This window comes from Rhinolophus sinicus, linkage group LG02 (assembly GCF_036562045.2).
Source record: "Rhinolophus sinicus isolate RSC01 linkage group LG02, ASM3656204v1, whole genome shotgun sequence".
Classification (NCBI taxonomy): Eukaryota; Metazoa; Chordata; class Mammalia; order Chiroptera; family Rhinolophidae; genus Rhinolophus; species Rhinolophus sinicus.
The window spans coordinates 176,498,429-176,516,045 of record NC_133752.1 but is presented as its reverse complement, the minus strand read 5'-3'; the positions used below and the strand labels follow the sequence as shown (position 1 = coordinate 176,516,045).

Here is a 17,617-nt window from a genome sequence, read left to right as displayed (position 1 = left end):
TGCTCTTGGATAGGAAAACTTCATATTATTAAGATGTCAGATTTCCCAATGGTCCATAGATTCAATACAATCCCAATCAAAATACCAGCAAGGTATTTTGTGAATATCAACATTGATTCTAAAGTTCATAGGGGGAAGCAAAAGATCCAGAATAGCTAACACAATATTGAAGAAGTACAAAGTTATTAATAGAAGACTGACGCTACTTAATATTTAAGTCTTACTACAAAATTACAGTAATCAAGACAGTGCATTATTGGTGAAAGAAAAGACAAATAAATCAATAGAACACAATTGAGAACCGAGAATAGACAGACACACAAATATAGTTAACCGATCTTTGACAAGACACTCCAATGGGAAAAGCATAGTCTTTTTAACAAATGGTGCTAGAACAACTAGAAACACACATGCAGAAGTGCATCTAGACATACACCTTATACCGTCACAAAAATTAACTCAAAATGGGATACAGACCTAAAAGTATAAACAAAACTGCAAAGCTTCTTCAATATGACACGGGAGGAAATCTAGGTGGCTTTGGGTTTGGCAATGAGTTTTTAGGTACAACACCAAAAGTATAATACAAGGAAACAAATGGGTAAGTTGAAATTCATTAAAATTAAAAACTTCTGCTTTGTGAAAGGTACTGTTAAAGGAATAAAAATGCAAGTTATATAATATAATATGCCCACTATACAAGAAGAAGAATTAAATGATATTTTGCATTTTCTTCAGTGATGGTAAAATTAATCTACTCTGATTTTTAAATTGTTACTAATCTCTTTAGATTAGTCAATTGTTACTAATCTTTTGTGATTGAATATGTTTCATTATTTTGCAGAATCTTGGTTCAAAACTGATGTAATTTGAAGGTGTCTCAGTTATACATCAGTATTGTTGAATAATAAAAAAAACTTAGTGGCTTAAAACAACTCTTTCGTTATTTTTCGCAATTCTGTCCATTGATTGGAACTCAGCTGGATGATTCTTCACTTAAATGTCACTCTTTAAACACAAAATTACATAAAATCTGTTATATACAATCTTGATTTAATGGTGCTCTAGGGAAAATTTTTTAAAATAGGTTCTGAACCACAATCATAAATGTAATGTGTAGAGAGGAGAAAAGTTCCAGCACTGACTAATGTTACCATTCTCCTTTTCACTCCATTTTAAGCGCATCTATTCTGACAAAGGCATTTAATAATGTAGTTCTTGTTGCCCTTCCTACAATCCACTCCCAGATGATTGAAATATAATAATAATGGGAAAATTTCATTGTAAATAAAGTTTCCCCAGAATTAGTATGTAAGTTGCTCTCTGGGAAATAAACTGATAAATTCTACATACAATAAATATGATCAGACCTATATAAAAATAACTAAACTTTAGATATTGATGGGAAATGAGTGGCAAATGTAATTACTGAGTTGTATCAAGAATATCAGGGTATGATCTCAGGTCATATTGGGATAACCATGGTGAGAATTAGCTTTATCATGATCAATTATAACTACTATACTAAAGCAATGAATTACAGGCTTTATTGTAAATATGATATATTTTACATTGTTGTAAATGAAAATGATCTGTGAGAACTTTGGTAAAAAAGGGGACTACAAATACACCAGAGGACCTTTGGAGTGGCAAACCATACATAGAAACCATAAAACTTAACTAAAGAAAAAATGTATCAAAATACCTGATGAATATAAATCTGTATTAACTCACCAGTGTTAACCTAAAAACAAAAGGCCAAAGTGAGAGGAAACAAGCATTTGAGATCCAAAAGCTGTGATTCAGGCAGAAACCTAAATAGCATTCCAACTATAAGTTGAAGATAAGGTGTATTTATGAGACACGTAAGGGGAACAATTACATAAATAGATAGAAGGGATTTCTATAGGTGCAGATAGACTAACATAGTAATGATAATTCTAAAGAATGTCTTTAATTTTCAGCCAGGTAGTCATAATATCAGCTTTTTTTGTTATCCTTGCAAACAGTTGTTTGGGATACAGTGCTCCTTTAGGTCCAGTTCAAAGGTCATTTTGCCAAGTTTTAACATCTCAGAGGAAGAGTAAGACATGCAAGGCACTTCCTCTGGGATGGCAACTCCAACTCCCTTTTTAAAGAGGCTCTGTTTATATTCTTTTTCACACCAATAATAACTATAATTCTAAATATCTAATACTCAATCTCTGATTAGCCTATGGCTGTACTCTGATGTTAAATAACAATCCAAGACCAAACAGAGAATGTTAAGAGCCCAAGAGCCCACTGGACAAAGGCTGAAACTTATCTTACACTGAGGTGTATAATATTCCAACTGCTACATAGTTTGCTTTCAGTGAAAATAATAAATCTCTCTGAGAAATGGAATGTAATATTCAGTATTATTTTCTTTTGACCAACCCATAAAGAGAAAAATCCACATCATATCATTATATCAGTATCGAACCCCTTAGCAATTAGACCAATATTGGGATGGAGGCTCATGCTTCCTCCGTTTGTCTGCAGGTAGGCTCTCCAGTATGTGTCTGCACATGGAAAATGCTCAGTATATTTTCATTTTATTAATGAATAAATAAATGAATGTGTACACTGATTTTATCATAGGTGAACTAGGTGACAGCTTACTGGAAAATTCTATGGAGATCACTTATACAAGCTTACAAATGAAATTTAAAAAGCAAATTAGGGGCAGCCAGATGGCTCAGTTGGTTAGAGCCTGAGCTCTTAACAACAAGTTTGCCGGTTCAATTCCCGCATGGATGATAAGCTACGGCCCGTGCAACTAAGATTGAAAACGGGGTCTGGACCTGGAGCTGAGCTGCGCCTTCCACAATTGGATTGAAGGACAATGACTTGACTTGGAGCTGTTGGGCCCTAGAAAAACACACTGTCCCCCAAAATTCCCCAACTGAAAAAAAAAGTTTAAAAAAAATAAAAACAAAAAGCAAATTAGCTCTCTCTTTAATGGTGGACACCAATTCAACCACATGTTCACGGAGAATTTTCATTCAGAAGTAGATCTTCATCATCTCGCAAATTGATCTTAGAGGTAGATCACAGGGGATATCATTCAAGCCCCACCATCTCTGCTGACGAGCATTCAGAACAGCACAACGCTCATCAGGATGACTGGGTTCACCTAGGTGCCAGAATCTGAAAGGGGAAAAAAGGATGAGGATGTGTCTTCAAATAGTGAGAAGGGTTAGAGACAGTGAGGGAGAAAGCTGGGGTTTAACTTTGTGAAAGTCAAGGCAGATATGCCCAAGTCATTCCTTTCCTACTTCTCATGCAATGTTTTCTCCATCTGTGTCTCTGACATTTCCCTTGAAAACTAAGCCTACACCATCCAGTACCGTGTTATCTTGGGGCATAAACACTTTCCGAGTAGATATTCCAGAGGCTCCCTTCTATGTGTCCATCTATACGCCCTGTTCCTAGGGAACTGCCACTGCTCCTTTAATGATGACAAGGTTTTACCTTGGTTCCCTGGTTCCAAGTATCAATCAATGTAGTTTGTTTCCTTTTTTCTTCTTCTTTTTTTAAATGTACTGCTTTTGGAGTCTAAAGAAGTAGCTAAAATCTCTGAATCTGCTACTATTCCTGTTATCTTGCACAAGGATTTTAATTTCCCTCATTTACATATCTAAAAAACAAAGAATAAAGTAATACCCCTACATATATCACCTAAGGACCAAAGGCAGTAATTTACTAAAATGTCCTAAAGTACTTAAGAGTTTTAAAATACCCTCATAAATATGAAATATTATAAAACTATGAGAATTTAGCTTATTTGCTTTATGAGAGATAGTAAATATTAACAATGGTTATAATCAATACAGACATAAATATTTGTTATATTTAGAAATATAAATGTACTGGTTAAAAGCACAGACTTTGGAATCAGATAGACTTGGTTTAAGGGCCACTGACACCACCACTGGATAATATTCACTGAAGTATCTAAACTCTCTAAACTCAGCTTCCTCAGCTCTACAGTGAGAAAAATAATGTGTGCCTCATAGAATTCTTCGTGATTAAAGTAGATAATAAATAAAATTATTTAACATAGTGCCCAAGAGTTAAAAGAAAAGTGAGCTATTTTATTTTAATACCTAACAGTTGGCATTGATAGTGTGGACCCCCTAAATTCCTGATGATCCAAGACACAGGATTCCTTTATCGAATTCTATACTCACGTGGCACTTCGATTGTATGGTGTCTGATCAACCCATTGCCAGTGTCCTGTCCCCTCTGGGTCTGACAGGCCCACAAAATAAGCGTTCTTTTTTTCCAGTTTCCCAGTGATAAATTCCTGAAGGAAGAAAAGAAAGCAGTGACAGCCTTTAGAGTATTCACGTTCAATTGATTTCTTTATGGCTTTAGGGAGAAGAGAAGGAAAGGAGAAGATGCAGGAACAAACACATGGAGGCCCTGCCCAGGATCCTAGGCCTTCTCCCGCTGTGCAGTGCAGGACCACACGTAGACATCACTTGTGAGCATGATATTTGTCTTAATCTACTTGGGCTCCTATAACAAAATACCACAGACTGGGTGGCTTATAAACAACAGAAATCTATTTCTCCCAGTTCTGAAGGCTGGAATCCCAGATCAGGGTACTAGCATGGTGGGGCAAGTCTGGCACCTTCTGGCTGTGTCCTCACATAGTGGAAAGGCGATGTAGCGATTTGGGGTCTTTTTTATAAGAACACTAACCCAATTTATTGGTGCTCATGACCTAAGCACCTTGTGAAGGCCCCACTTCCTAATACCATCACCTTTGGGAATCAGAATTTCAACATATGAATGTGGAGGGGACACAAACATTCAGAGTATAGCAATGTTCAATACATATGGAAGCAATTTCTATCCATGATCATAGTGAATTCTCATCTCCGACTCACTTCCCTTCTTTTCTTCACTAAGAGATGATATACTCCAAAGTTATGCACGAGAAAACATTTGCAGATTAAGTTATTTTCCTTTCACAACCTCAGATTCTTTTGCTTCATTTCTGATTGTTGATGGTGATTCTTCCTGATTGAACTTTATTTCCCTATTTGACCTAACACCCCTTCTCTGTTAAACTGTCATTTATAAAATAATTACATGTTGCAATAATAAACTGATATTTCAGGCTGAAATAATTTCATTCTTCCTTTCAACCCCCACATATTGTATTTTAAATGTCCCCATTTATTTTGAGGGAGATCAGTTTCATGGAAGCAGGAACGAGGTGTGGAATGTAAAGGCTTAAGTGATCTTTCCCATCTATTTTAAAGTCTTTTGCCCCAGTGCCAATATCCCAAAACAATGAAAAATGTTCTCCCTAGCCAAAAGGTGTACAAAACCCAGACAAAATTCCTGACTTCATTATTTATTAGAAAGTACCTGCTCAGCCTTGGTGTTGATCACTAGAAGGTGAGCCTTCATTCCTGAGCAGTTCTTCTCACTCTCATTCCAATTTTCGTCTTTAGTAGAGATGAAGTAGCAATTCAAACTAAATGGCTCCCAACCCTTTGGGCAGCAGCTCCAGTCTTTGTCTGTAGTGACATAAGGCCATATAGGTACAATATAAGAAAAGTAATTCACAAAGTGTGTGTTAAAATTAAGGACCAAGAGGGATCCCATGGAAACCGGAACTCCCATCTGCATCCAGAGGTAACAAGGAGCCCCCGTCCATCAGGTGTAAAGGTCAAGTCTACCTACAACAAGCAGTAACAAAGCAGGGCCCCCTTTCCCTTGCCATAGTGCTATCAGGAAAAGCCAGCTAAAGCAGGGTTAAATAAGATCCAGACACTCAGAACATTATACATTAACATCTAGGTTTCAGTGGAAAATCACTCATTATACCAAACACCAAAATGTTCTCAAAATTAATATAAAAGAAAAAGAAAACAAATACATGGCAATACAACAGAAACATTAAAATTATCTGATTTTTTTTAAATTAAAGTTTATTGGGGAGACAATGGTTAGTAAAGTTACATAGGTTTCAGGCGTACAGTTCTGTAATACATCATCTATGTTGTGTGCTCACCACCCAGAGTCAATTCTCTTCATCACCATATATTTGACCCCGTTTAACCTCTTGTACCATCTCTCTCCCCTCTTACCCTCTGGTAACCACTAAACTATTGTCTGCGTCTAGGAGGGGTGTTTTTTTTTTGGGGGGGAAAGGGGAACAGAACTTTATTGGTGTGTACTTCCAGGACTTTTTTCCAAGTCAAGTTGTTGTCATTTCAATCTTAGTTGTGGACGGTGTGGTTCAGCTTCAAGTTGTTGTCCTTTCAGTCTTAGTTGTGGAGGGTGCAGCTCAGCTCCAGGTCTAGTTGCCATTGCTAGTTGCAGGGGGCATAGTCCACCATCCCTTGTGGGAGTTGAGGAATTGAACTGGCAACGTTGTGGTTGAGAGGATGCAATCCAACCAACTGAGCCATTCGGGAACTCAGCAGCAGCTCAGCTCAAAATGCCATGTTCAATCTTAGTTGCAGGGGTGCTGCCCACCATCCCTTGCGGGACTTGAGGAATTGAACTCGCAACCTTGTGGTTGGGAGCACACTAGCCCATGTGGGAATCGAACCGGCATTCTTCAGAGTTAGGAGCAAAGAGCTCTAACCGCCTGAGCCACCTGGCCAGCCCGCGTCTATAAGTTTTTGTTTCCCTATTCGTTTGTCTTGCTTTCTTGTTGCTTTTGGCTTTATGTCCCACATATCAGTGAAATCATATGGTCTTGACTTTTTCTGTTTGATTTATTTCTCTGAGCATAATAATCTCAAGATCCATCCATGTTGTCGCAAATGGCACTGTTTCATGCTTTCTTATGGCAGAGTAGTATTCTATTGTGAAATATATATACCAAATCTTCTTTATCCAATCATCTATTGGTTGTTTCCTTGTCTTGACCACGGTAAATAAAGCTGTAATGAACATCGGAGCACATATATCTTTACAGATAAATGTTTCCAGATTTTTTGGGTAGATACATACCCAGGAGAGGGATTGCTGGGTCATATGTTAATTCTATTCTTAATTTTTTGAGGAACCTCCACACTGCCTTCTATAGTGGTTGCACCAATCTGCATTCCAACCAACTGTATATGAGGGTTCCTTTTTCTCCACAGCCTCTTCAACACTTGTTACTATTTGTCTTGTTGATGATAACCATTCTAACTGGTGTGAGATGACATCTCATTGTGATTTTTATTTGCATTTCACTGATGATTAGTAATGTTGAGCATTTTTTCATATGTCTATTGGCCATCTGTATGTCCTCTTTGGAGAAATGTCTATTCAGATCCTCTGCCCGTTTTTTAATTGGATTCTTTGTTTTTTTGTTGTTGAGTTGTATGAGTTCCTTATGCATTTTGGATATTAGCCCCTTATCCGAGGCGTTGTTTGCAAAAATCTTCTCCCATTCAGTTGGTTGCCTCTTTATTTTGTCAATGGTTTCTTTTTGCTGTGCAGACGTTTTCTAGTTTGATATAGTCCCATTCATTTATTTTACCTTTTACTTCCATTGCCTTTGAGGTCAAATTCATAAAATCCTCTTTGAACCCAAGGTCCATAAGTTTAGTACCTGTGTTTTCTTCTATGCAGTTTATTGTTTCAGGTCTTATGTTTAGGTTTTTTATCCATTTTGGGTTAATTTTGGTACACGGTGACAGATAGCAATCTAGTTTCATTCTTTTGCACATGGCTTTCCAATTCTCCCAGCACCATTTATTGAAGAGGCTATCTTTCTCCACCATATGTTTCTGGCTCCTTTGTCTAAAATTATCTTGCCATATTTAAGTGGTATTATTTCTGGGATTTCAATTCTATTCCATTGGTCTGTGTGTCTGTTTTTCTGCCAATACCATACAGTTTTGATTATTGTTGCTCTATAGTACCATGTTTCCCCGAAAATAAGCCCCAGTTAAGATCATCAGCCAGATGGACATATTTAGTATGTTATGTCGATGTTTCAGAAGAAAATGACATGACTATATTTGAATAATGGTAGATTGTTGTACATGAAAAAATAAGACATCCCTGAAAATATGCCCGAATGCATCTTTTAGAGCAAAAATTTATATGAGACTCGGTCTTATTTTGGGGGCAATATGGTACAAGCTGAAGTCAGGGAGTGTGTTACTTCCAGCATTATTCTTTTTTCTTAGGATTGCTTTGGCTATTCGGGGTCTTTTGTGCTTCCATACAAATCTGATGACTTTTTGTTCTATTTCTTTAAAAAATGCTATTGGGATTTTGATGGGGATTGTATTAAATCTGTATTTTGCTTTGGGTAATATGGCCATTTTAACTATGCTGATTCTTCCAATCCATGAACATGAAATAACTTTCCACTTCTTTGTGTCTTCTTCCGTTTATTTAAAAAATGTCTTATAGTTTTCAGTGTATAGGTCTTTCACATCCTTCATTAAGTTTATTCCTAGAAGTTTTATTCTTTTTGTTTCCATTGCAAAAGGAATTGGTTTTCGGGGTTTTTTGTTGTTGTTGTTTGTTTCTTTTCTTTTTCTGAGACTTCATTGTTAGTATACAGGAATGCAATGGATTTTTGTACGTTAATTTTGTAGCCAGCAACTGTACTGTATTCATTTATGGTTTCTAATAGCTTTTTTGGTGGAGTCTTTAGGGTTTTCTATATATAACATCATGTATCTGAAGAAAGTGACAATTTAACTTCTTCATTTCCAATTCAGATGCTTTTTATTTCTTTCTCTTGCCTGATTGCTCTGGCTAGGACTTCCAATACTATGTTGAAAAGCAATGGTGATAGGGGACATCTGTTGTGTTCCTGAACATAGAACTTCAGTTTTTCACCATTAATTATGATATTAGCTGAGGGTTTGTCATGTATGGCCTGTATTTTGTTAAGGTATTTTCCATTTCATTAAGTGTTTTAATCATAAATGAATGTTGTATCTTGTCAATTGCTTTTTCTGCATCTATCAATATAATCACATTATTTTTATCCTTTATTTTTTTATGTGGTTCATCCTTGTGCCCCTGGGATGAACCCCTCTTCGCCGTGATGTATGCTCTTTTTAATGCATTGCTATATTCGATTTGCTAGAATTTTTTTTTTAGGATTTTTGCATCTGTATTCATCAGAGATACTGGTCTGTAATTTCCTTTTTGTGTGTTATCCTTACCAGGTTTTGGTATCAGGGTAATATTGGCCTCATAAAATGAGTTAGGCAGTATTGTCTCTTCTTCAGTTTTTTGGAAGATTTTGAGTAGGACAGGTATTAGGTCCTACTGGAATGTTTGGTAGAATTCACTAGTGAAGCCAGCGGGTTCTGGACACCATACATCGTTATTACCATACTACTGACTATTTTCCTTATGCTATATCCTATATCCCCATGCCTGCTTTGTAACAACCAATTTGTACTTCTTAATCTTTTCCCTTTTTCACCCACACCCAACCCCACTCCCATCGGGCCACCATCAAAATGTTCTCTGTATCTCTGAGTTTGTTTCTGTGTCGTGTGTTAACTTATTTTGTTCTTTAGATTCCATTTATAAGTGAAATCATATGACGTTTGTCTTTTGCTGTCTGACTTACTACACTCAGCACAATATCCTCTAGGTGGTATTGACCTAATTGAGTTGAAAACTTATGCCCACACTAAAATCTATATGCAAATGTTTACAGCAGCTTTATTTACAAGCATCAAAAACTGGAAGGAATCAAGATGTCCTTTAACAGATGGAAGGATAAACCAACTTTGATACAACCTACAAAAGAATAATATTCAGTGATTTTTAAATGAACTATTTAGTCATGAAAAGACATGGAGGACCCTTAAATGCATATTGCTAAGTAAAATCAGCCAGTGTAAATTGACTACCTACTGTATAATTCTAATGGTAAGGCATTCTGAAAAAGGCAAAAGTATAGAGAAAGTAAACATTTCTGTGATTACTAAGAGTTTGGAAAGGAGGAAGGAGCACAGGAAATTTTTAGACCACTGAAACTATTCTGTGTGATACTGTAATAATGAATATATGACATTATGTATTTGTCAAAAATCCATAGAACTTTACATATTTATTGTATGCAAATTTTTAAAATTCATTTAGGAGGTCAGGGGATCCCATTAAAGAATGAAGACTGTGACAATAGAATCTAACTGTATTACAAGTATAAGAAATAACCACACTGAAGAGGGTGGGGTGTAAGGTGATGACCTAAGTAACTTTGGAAATGGAGTCTATAAAAGACAAAAGAAACTGTGCATAAGCTCTGTATTCTAGATATAAAGTTGTTTCCCATGGTGATATGAGTTTCTGATTCTGATACTATTATCTGTGTTACTTGGAATTGAATAATTAAGTAAATGTATTGGGCAATGGTGAGAACCAGATTTGTCACTTAAAGATATCAAGGGGTGTAGACTAGAATGATGCATGTGATAATGGATTAGAGTTGGAGACATCAGTAAAAACTGATGTTTAACTTATTATAGGTACAGATAGTTACATGTAGAAATATTCATAGATATATGTAAATACACAGGTTAGTACACACATATATATTTTTTTGCTCTATCAGCTGAGAAGGCCTAAGAGAAATGATACCCCAGTAGCAATGAGCATACCTAGTGTCCAGAGCTTGGTTTCTAATACGGGTCTTCAAGAACAGGAGCCATAGCTCCTCAGACCCAAAAAATAACCTCTCAGGCTTTTCTGATAACTTAGGACACATCTTGTTGCTAATGGACACACAAAATAAATCAAGATAAAGCACCAAAGCTCACAGACCAAAGCTGTGGCAGCTTGATGCTGAGATGCTGAGTGCAGTTGCCTGGGAAGGAGCTTGGCAGGGCCACTCTTGCTGCTCAGGTGTGTGCTGTCTCTGTTAACAGCTTGCTGCAAAACAAACAGTAACTGCTTTGCTTGCTTTTTGCTTTGTTCTGTAAAAGTGAAAATCCTCTTCAGATTTACTTTGATTAACAAAAACAGGTACTAATTTAGGTCTTTTGTATAAGTGAAGTGGCAAAATGCAAACTTCTGAAAAGCGGGGGATACCTATGTTTTGTTATGGCAGCCCAAGCAGACTGATACAATGCTCCACCTTAAAGGACAGGGAGGATAATTCCTCAATACTTAATTGTGGGCTGCATACAGCAACTTCCCTCCAAAGTGTACAGCATGAAAAGGGGGGGGGGAGAATAACTTTATACTGGAGAAATATGACAAACATTACCTCAGCCGTGTGATCAAAGTCAACATCAATTGTCAAAAATCATGTTGATAGAATATAATGTGATGAAAATATGATATAATGTGATGAAAATGGTACTTCATATCTGTGATCCTCCTCTCAAAAACCAATAACCCCAATCTAATCATTAGAAAAATACCGCTAATTTCCAATAGAGGCTCATCCGACAATATACCTGGCCAATATTCCTCAAAACTGCCAAAGTTATCAAAACCAAGAAACATCTGAGAAACTATCACAGCCAAGAGGAGCCTAAAAAGACATGAAAACTAAATGTAATGAGGTATTTTGGATGGGGTCCTAGAATAAAAAAAAAAATAACATTAGGTAAACCCTAAAGAAATCTGAATAAACTATGAACTTTATTTAATGCTAGCATATTAATACTGGTTCATTAGTTGTAATGAATGTACCTTACTAATGTTGAGATGTTAATAACTGGGGAAACTGTGCACAGGGGAGGGGAATGACATGGGAACACCTGCCCCATGACTCTCACTCTCACTCCTCTGAGCATGTCTTGCTGTTCATTATCCTCCCGATTTCTCCAGCTCCATTCCATCCTTTTGGAACTGACATTCTGCTCTGCACATTTAAACTTTGTTCACATGGGAATTCTGTATTAATTGCTCAGTTTTGCTATAACTGTAAAACTGTTCTTTAAAAAATTGCCTATTTTTCTAATTAAATAATTCACATTCATATTTATATCACTATAAATTATCTTGATATCAACATTATCATCTTGATAAAACAAAACTAAAACTTTCTCTTCCAACATCTTCAGTCTTAGTCTCTATAGGTAAAACCCTGTAAGAGTATTTTATGTGTTCTTCCAGAAATGTTTTATGAACATACAATATGTTTTCTTCCATCACCATGTGATATATAGATGATGCATTCTCTTAGAAGGAGTGATTATTTTTCAACATCCCTACATCTATTTACATTCATACTTAAAGTGCTTCCATAACAAAGCCTTTTGGCAGGGCATTTTAACAGACGGGAGGGGGGCAAAAACTATGGTAAAACTCTCAAGCATTTCCTCATTCTCCCAAATGAGACTTTATAAATTCCAGAATAATAAAAGAGATAAAGATGCTTCAACAAAGCTATATATTCTAGAAGGAAACAGTCCTTATTATGATATGTCTGCATCAAAAGAAATGGAATTAAATTAATGTTATTATTTAGATGCCAAGAATGGCCCATAAATGTGTCATTATATCCTCCAGTTATTCAACTGATTACAGTCATGAGAAATAATTCTCTCAATTTACTGATGCTCATTTTTGTGCCAGATTCTCATTTTACGTTATTTTACTCTCTCCTGGTTTATTACTGATATACTTTAAACCAGATTATGAATTTGAATGGAAATGGAAATGATGAAGAAATTCTCTTACGCTCTCTGCTACCTGTACCTTTCCGTTCTGATTTTCCTCTGATGCACGTCAGCGCTGTGTGATGCTCTGGTAACTGGAACCCTCCTGTGCTTCCCTTACAGTGTAGAAAGTTGTAATGAGTCACTGTCAAGGAGGGAGAAAAGTTAGTTTCCTTTCCCTATATAACTGCTTAATTAGAGAAATGGGGCTGACTGCTCTAACCTCTCTCCCACCCTAATAGTAAGCCTCCCCCCGCCCCACACATTCTCTTTTCTTCCTATGCAATTCCTTTATTGCAGTTTCAGGTGAATTGGTTGAAAAGAATTGTTGAAAATGAATATTTCATCATATTGTGCATTTTGTACTTTATGAGAGTAGTTTTGCAAGCCTTTATGTGCATGTGCTTTTAAGCATACTTTTCTATCAGAATTTGTGTTAGCATGGAGATTTTTGGTGAACACTGTCCTGCAAAGTTTTATGAACCTTATACATTTATTTATCTTCTAAATGTTTTTACTTCAAAATATAACCAAATGTAAAGAACTAAAAAACATAAATTATCAAATTATTGTAAAGGGAAAATTCTAGGTAACAACTACCCAGATCAAGAAACACAACATTACCCACACCCCAGGTGACCTTCACATCCAAATGCAGCTCACTCCCTCTCTCTTAAAGGTAATCATGCCATAGCTTTTAAAGTAATCACTTTGTGCTTTGCTTCACAATTTTACCACTTAATAACATATCCCTAAACCATATAGATCACATTTGCCTGCTTTTGTACTTTATAAAACGGAATCATACAACATGTCTTCTTTTGGTTGTCTTCCACTCACATCTGTTGTTATGTGTAAATTTAATTTACCCATTTTCATTCCTGTAAAGTGATCCATTGTCTTAATGCACTAAAGTGCATTTATCTGTTTTTCTTCTGGTAGAGATTTACATTATTTCCAGTGTCTGCCTATTGGAAGCTATGCTGCTCTCAGCATTTTTGACCATGCATCCTAGAGGACTTAAGCATGCATTTCTGCAAGGTATATGCCTAAGAGTGGAATTGCTGTGATAGGATATACATATTATCCACTGTGATAGTGGCAGCTTTCCCAAAGTGGGTTTACTGCTTTCCACGCCTACCAGCAACAATTCATTAGAGGTCCAGTTGCTCCACAGTATTATCAATATCTGGTAGTGCCACACTTTTAAATTATTGCCATTCTTGTATGTTAGCAATGGGATCTCATAGTGAATTTAGTTTGCATTTCCTTCAAAACTAATGGTTGAGTTTTTATATGTCTATTTTATATGTTTATTGGACATTTCATTCTGGTTCTATAGTGCTTATTCAAAATTTTGCCCGTTTTTCTGTTGTACGGTCAGTATTTTTCATATTGATTTGAAAGATTTGTTTATATATTCTGTACACTAATTCTTTATTAATTATGTGCATTACAAACATCTTCTCCTATGGCTTTCTGTTTTCTCTCAGTGGTATTTTTTGTTGTACAGTAATTTTTATGTTAATTAACATAATTTGTCAATATTTTATTTATTGGCTAGCACATTTTGTAACTTGTTTAAGAAATCATTTTCTGACTCAAGACCATGAAGATATTCTCCATTTATCTTCTAAAAAGTGCTCTTGATTTGTTTTTCACATTTTGGTCAATTATCCATCTTGGGTTGGTTTTTATACATGATATGAGACAGGAGAACAATTTCATTTTTAAATTACGGATAATTAATGGTCCCTATAACTCTGTAATATCCCCTTCTGTTTTATATAAGGAGTTTAAATATGCTGGATCTGTAACTAAGCTCTCTATTCTTTTCCTCTGGTCTATTTGCCTATACTTGCATCTTTATTATATTACTTTAATTATAATAACATTGCAGTGGGTCTTGATATCAGAAACAACTGGTCTTCCAACTATTCTTCTTTTCAAAGCCAGTCTGTAGTCCATCTGAAAGTTGGTTTTTTGCATAAGAGGCAACCCTTTGTAATCCTAGTCCAAAATGGGGGATGATTTACTACAGCCACCAACCTTCACATGTATAGAAAAGGGTCTAAATTCCATCTTTCATTCTCTGAGACAAGGCAGCACCAGCAAACAATAGCAGGTCAAGTACATAGCCCTGAATATTAGATCCAAGACCCTGAAGATATTATAGATTGATATGTTGGGGGAAATCAAGATAACAAAAGGTTTAGAGCAATTTTATGAAATTTGTTTGGGAAAATAACTCAAGGGGAGCTCCTCACTTTTGCTAATAACTTACCCAAACAACTTGCAATAAAGCAGGCACCAAGAAGTGAGATGAAAACAATAGCAATGGCCCAAGGGATCAGCTGGAACTGGGGGCTTCCTTCTACTAGGACAGAAAGGAAGACAAATAGGTTATCTGCTTCTCAGCCACAAGAGCTGGGGAAGCTAATTCTACCAAGGAGCAGGCTAAATATGAGGTCATCCAAAATATTTTAGATCTAGAGGAGGGCTTAATGTTTTCCCCTGACTAAATCAATTTTAGAGCTTACAAATCAATCAATCAATCAATCAATCAATCAATCAATCAGAACTATGTTAACAATTTTGAGGTTGGAATAGGAAACACTTTTTATAAAGAAGATACAAAACCCCAAAGTTATAAAAAATTGATCATATAGGTACATAAAAATTAAAACTTCTATATAACACAAATTCTGTTAAAACACAAGGAGATACAGAAGAAAAATCTTCTCACAATATTAATATCCAGACTGTATAAAGAATTTAAAAAATCAATTGGAAAAGTGAGCAAAAATTGGGCAAGAAATTTGCTGAATATTTAATTTACTGAATTATAAATTGGCCATTAAATGAATAAAAATATGCTCAATCAGAGAAATGTAAACCAAAATGTTATGGTAAGATTTTTAATATATAAGATTTTAAGAAGTAAATTACAAATATGTACGGCACTCTTGGTGAGGAAATAAATGCTTCTACTGAACTACAAACTAGAAAGTCTTTTAGACAGATCAAGTTAACAGCATTTATCAATTTTTAAATACATTAACATTTGTCACAACAATTTCAGTTCTAGAGATCTATCCTATAGAAATAACTGAATTTATTTATATTAAAGGATATTCATTACAGTACTTATGGAAATAGAAAAAAACACTGAAACAATATTTACATATGTATTATCAATAGTAGAGATTCCATATCACGGTGAATCTATATAATGGAATTCTATATGGCAATTAAAATAATCATATGTATCAGTGCATATTGCCATAAAAAATCTCCAAGACATATTGTTACATAAAAACATTTTTTACAGCACCACTGTACATTGTGGGTTCATTGAACTTTGCCATGTTGGGGTAACAAGCTAAAGTGAAACGTTAATTTTAAAATGATATATTTCTGCGTTTGTTCTCTATATTTCTCAAAATATTATATAATGTTCTCATAATACAAATCCATTCGTATCACTTAAGTAAAACATAAAATGGGGTAAAGTTAGAGACTCAGGAATGCTGTGAGCCTTAGTCGGTGTGTTTTCTATCTTTCTTCTATCTCTTCCCTTTAAAACAATCTTCCCAAATTTCTTTCTTTCCATCTTGTTTTTCTTTTATACACTTTAAATCCTCTGTGGGCCCAATTTATGTTTTACAAAGAAGTTTCTGTTACTCAATGTATTTAAATCTGTCTATGACCTTCCTCTTCACCAAAGTCATCCTCATTTTTTTCCACCATCTCCTCTCCATATCATCACATTCAATCTTCAAAACAACAACCATCAATTTGTATTTTTAAATCTTAGTCATAATTTTGCCTGCCTCTTTAAAACTGAAAAGAGAGAAGTACTCACGTCTATTTTGAGGTTCTTCTTGCCCCATTGTATGTTAACTCTTTTGTTGTCCAGTGTTTAGGAGGAACAGATGCTTCTAATATTTTCCTCCCAGGGTATATTTCTGTAGATAAAAGAATATATTCAGAAATACTTGAGATTGAACATCAATCTTACCTATTTTACTGAGACTATAAAGTTGCCAATATAAAACACAACTCAAAAGAAGAAGTCTTTTCAGAGACTGGGCTTTCGTTTGATTCGCTTTGGGAGACGGAGCAAAGAAAAAAAAAGGAAATTGAGAAAGCAACACCCAAAAACAGTTAGCAGAAATTTCCATAAGTATTTTGAAATCACTACATTGGTGTGACATGTCGAATCATCCAATTTGTTTTTATTCATTTAAACAAACAAAAAATTAGCGATACCCTAAAAAACAATCATTATACCTAATAAAATTTTAGTACTCTATTTGACAGAACTAGAGCAGTTACTATCTGCTGCCAAAGTTCCAGTGCAGATGCAAGAAAAAGGGGTCCTCGTGCTTTCTGTCTGTGGTAGCCAAGACTGAATGGGGGAATACAGGGGAAAAAAACATGGAGAGAGTGTTTGCAACTCAGAAATAACCTTGTAAACAGTGAAAAACCTGTTTTACTCCAAAGAAGAATCTTAAATACACGTGAAAAGGACAAACCAGTGCTCACAGACTCAAAATATTATAAAAGACCAGGCATTAAGAATGGACATTGGGCGGGCCCGGTAGCTCAGGTGGTTGGAGCTCTGTGATACTAACTCCGAATGCTGCCGGTTCAATTCCCACATGGGTTAGTGTGCTCTCAACCACAAGGTTGCCAGTTCGACTCCCGCAAGGGATGGTGGGTTACGTCCCCTGCAACTAGCTACGGCAACTGGACCTGAAGCTGAGCTGCGCCCTCTACAGCTAAGATTGAAAGAACAACAACTTGACTTGGAAAAAAGTCCTGGAAGTACACACACTGTTCCCCAATAAAAAAGTCCTATTCCCCTTCCCCAATAAAAAAAATCTTTAAAAAAAAAAAAAAAAGAAAGGACCTTAATGATAAGAGTAATCTCTTAACAAATCAAAATTGACAATGGGACTTATAGAGAAGGAAACATA

At 35.7% G+C, this 17,617-nt stretch overlaps 1 protein-coding gene across 8 annotated transcripts; it reads right to left on the bottom strand.

Annotated features, from left to right (window-relative positions):
- Positions 1–2,557: 2,557 nt before the first annotated feature.
- On the bottom strand, positions 2,558–16,766 carry LOC141570143 (C-type lectin domain family 4 member C-like). Of its 8 annotated transcripts, none has more exons than XM_074326082.1 (7): positions 16,699–16,748; positions 16,501–16,603; positions 14,920–15,009; positions 12,658–12,780; positions 5,407–5,558; positions 4,215–4,330; positions 2,558–3,171 (listed from the first exon to the last, which is right to left on the bottom strand). In XM_074326082.1, exons 2-7 carry the CDS (start codon positions 16,526–16,528, stop codon positions 3,027–3,029), a joined length of 654 nt encoding a protein of 217 aa, XP_074182183.1. In that variant the 5' UTR covers positions 16,529–16,603; positions 16,699–16,748; the 3' UTR covers positions 2,558–3,026. The 8 variants fall into 8 exon arrangements, with proteins under 8 accessions (XP_074182183.1, XP_074182181.1, XP_074182180.1 ...); XM_074326080.1 differs by having other exon boundaries at positions 14,920–15,012; positions 16,699–16,745; XM_074326079.1 differs by having other exon boundaries at positions 14,920–15,012; positions 16,501–16,766.
- Between the last annotated feature and the right edge of the window lie 851 nt (positions 16,767–17,617).

Excerpts from the sequence above, each read along its gene's own strand:
- LOC141570143 (XM_074326079.1), bottom strand. The coding sequence starts at position 16,528 with ATGGGGCAAGAAGAACCTCAAAATAGAC. Across the intron at positions 15,013-16,500 it reads AGAAGAACCTCAAAATAGAC|TAGAAGGAAGCCCCCAGTTC; the intron begins GTGAGTACTTCT and ends TTTCTGTCCTAG. Across the intron at positions 3,172-4,214 it reads CCATACAATCGAAGTGCCAC|ATTCTGGCACCTAGGTGAAC; the intron begins GTGAGTATAGAA and ends TTCCCCTTTCAG.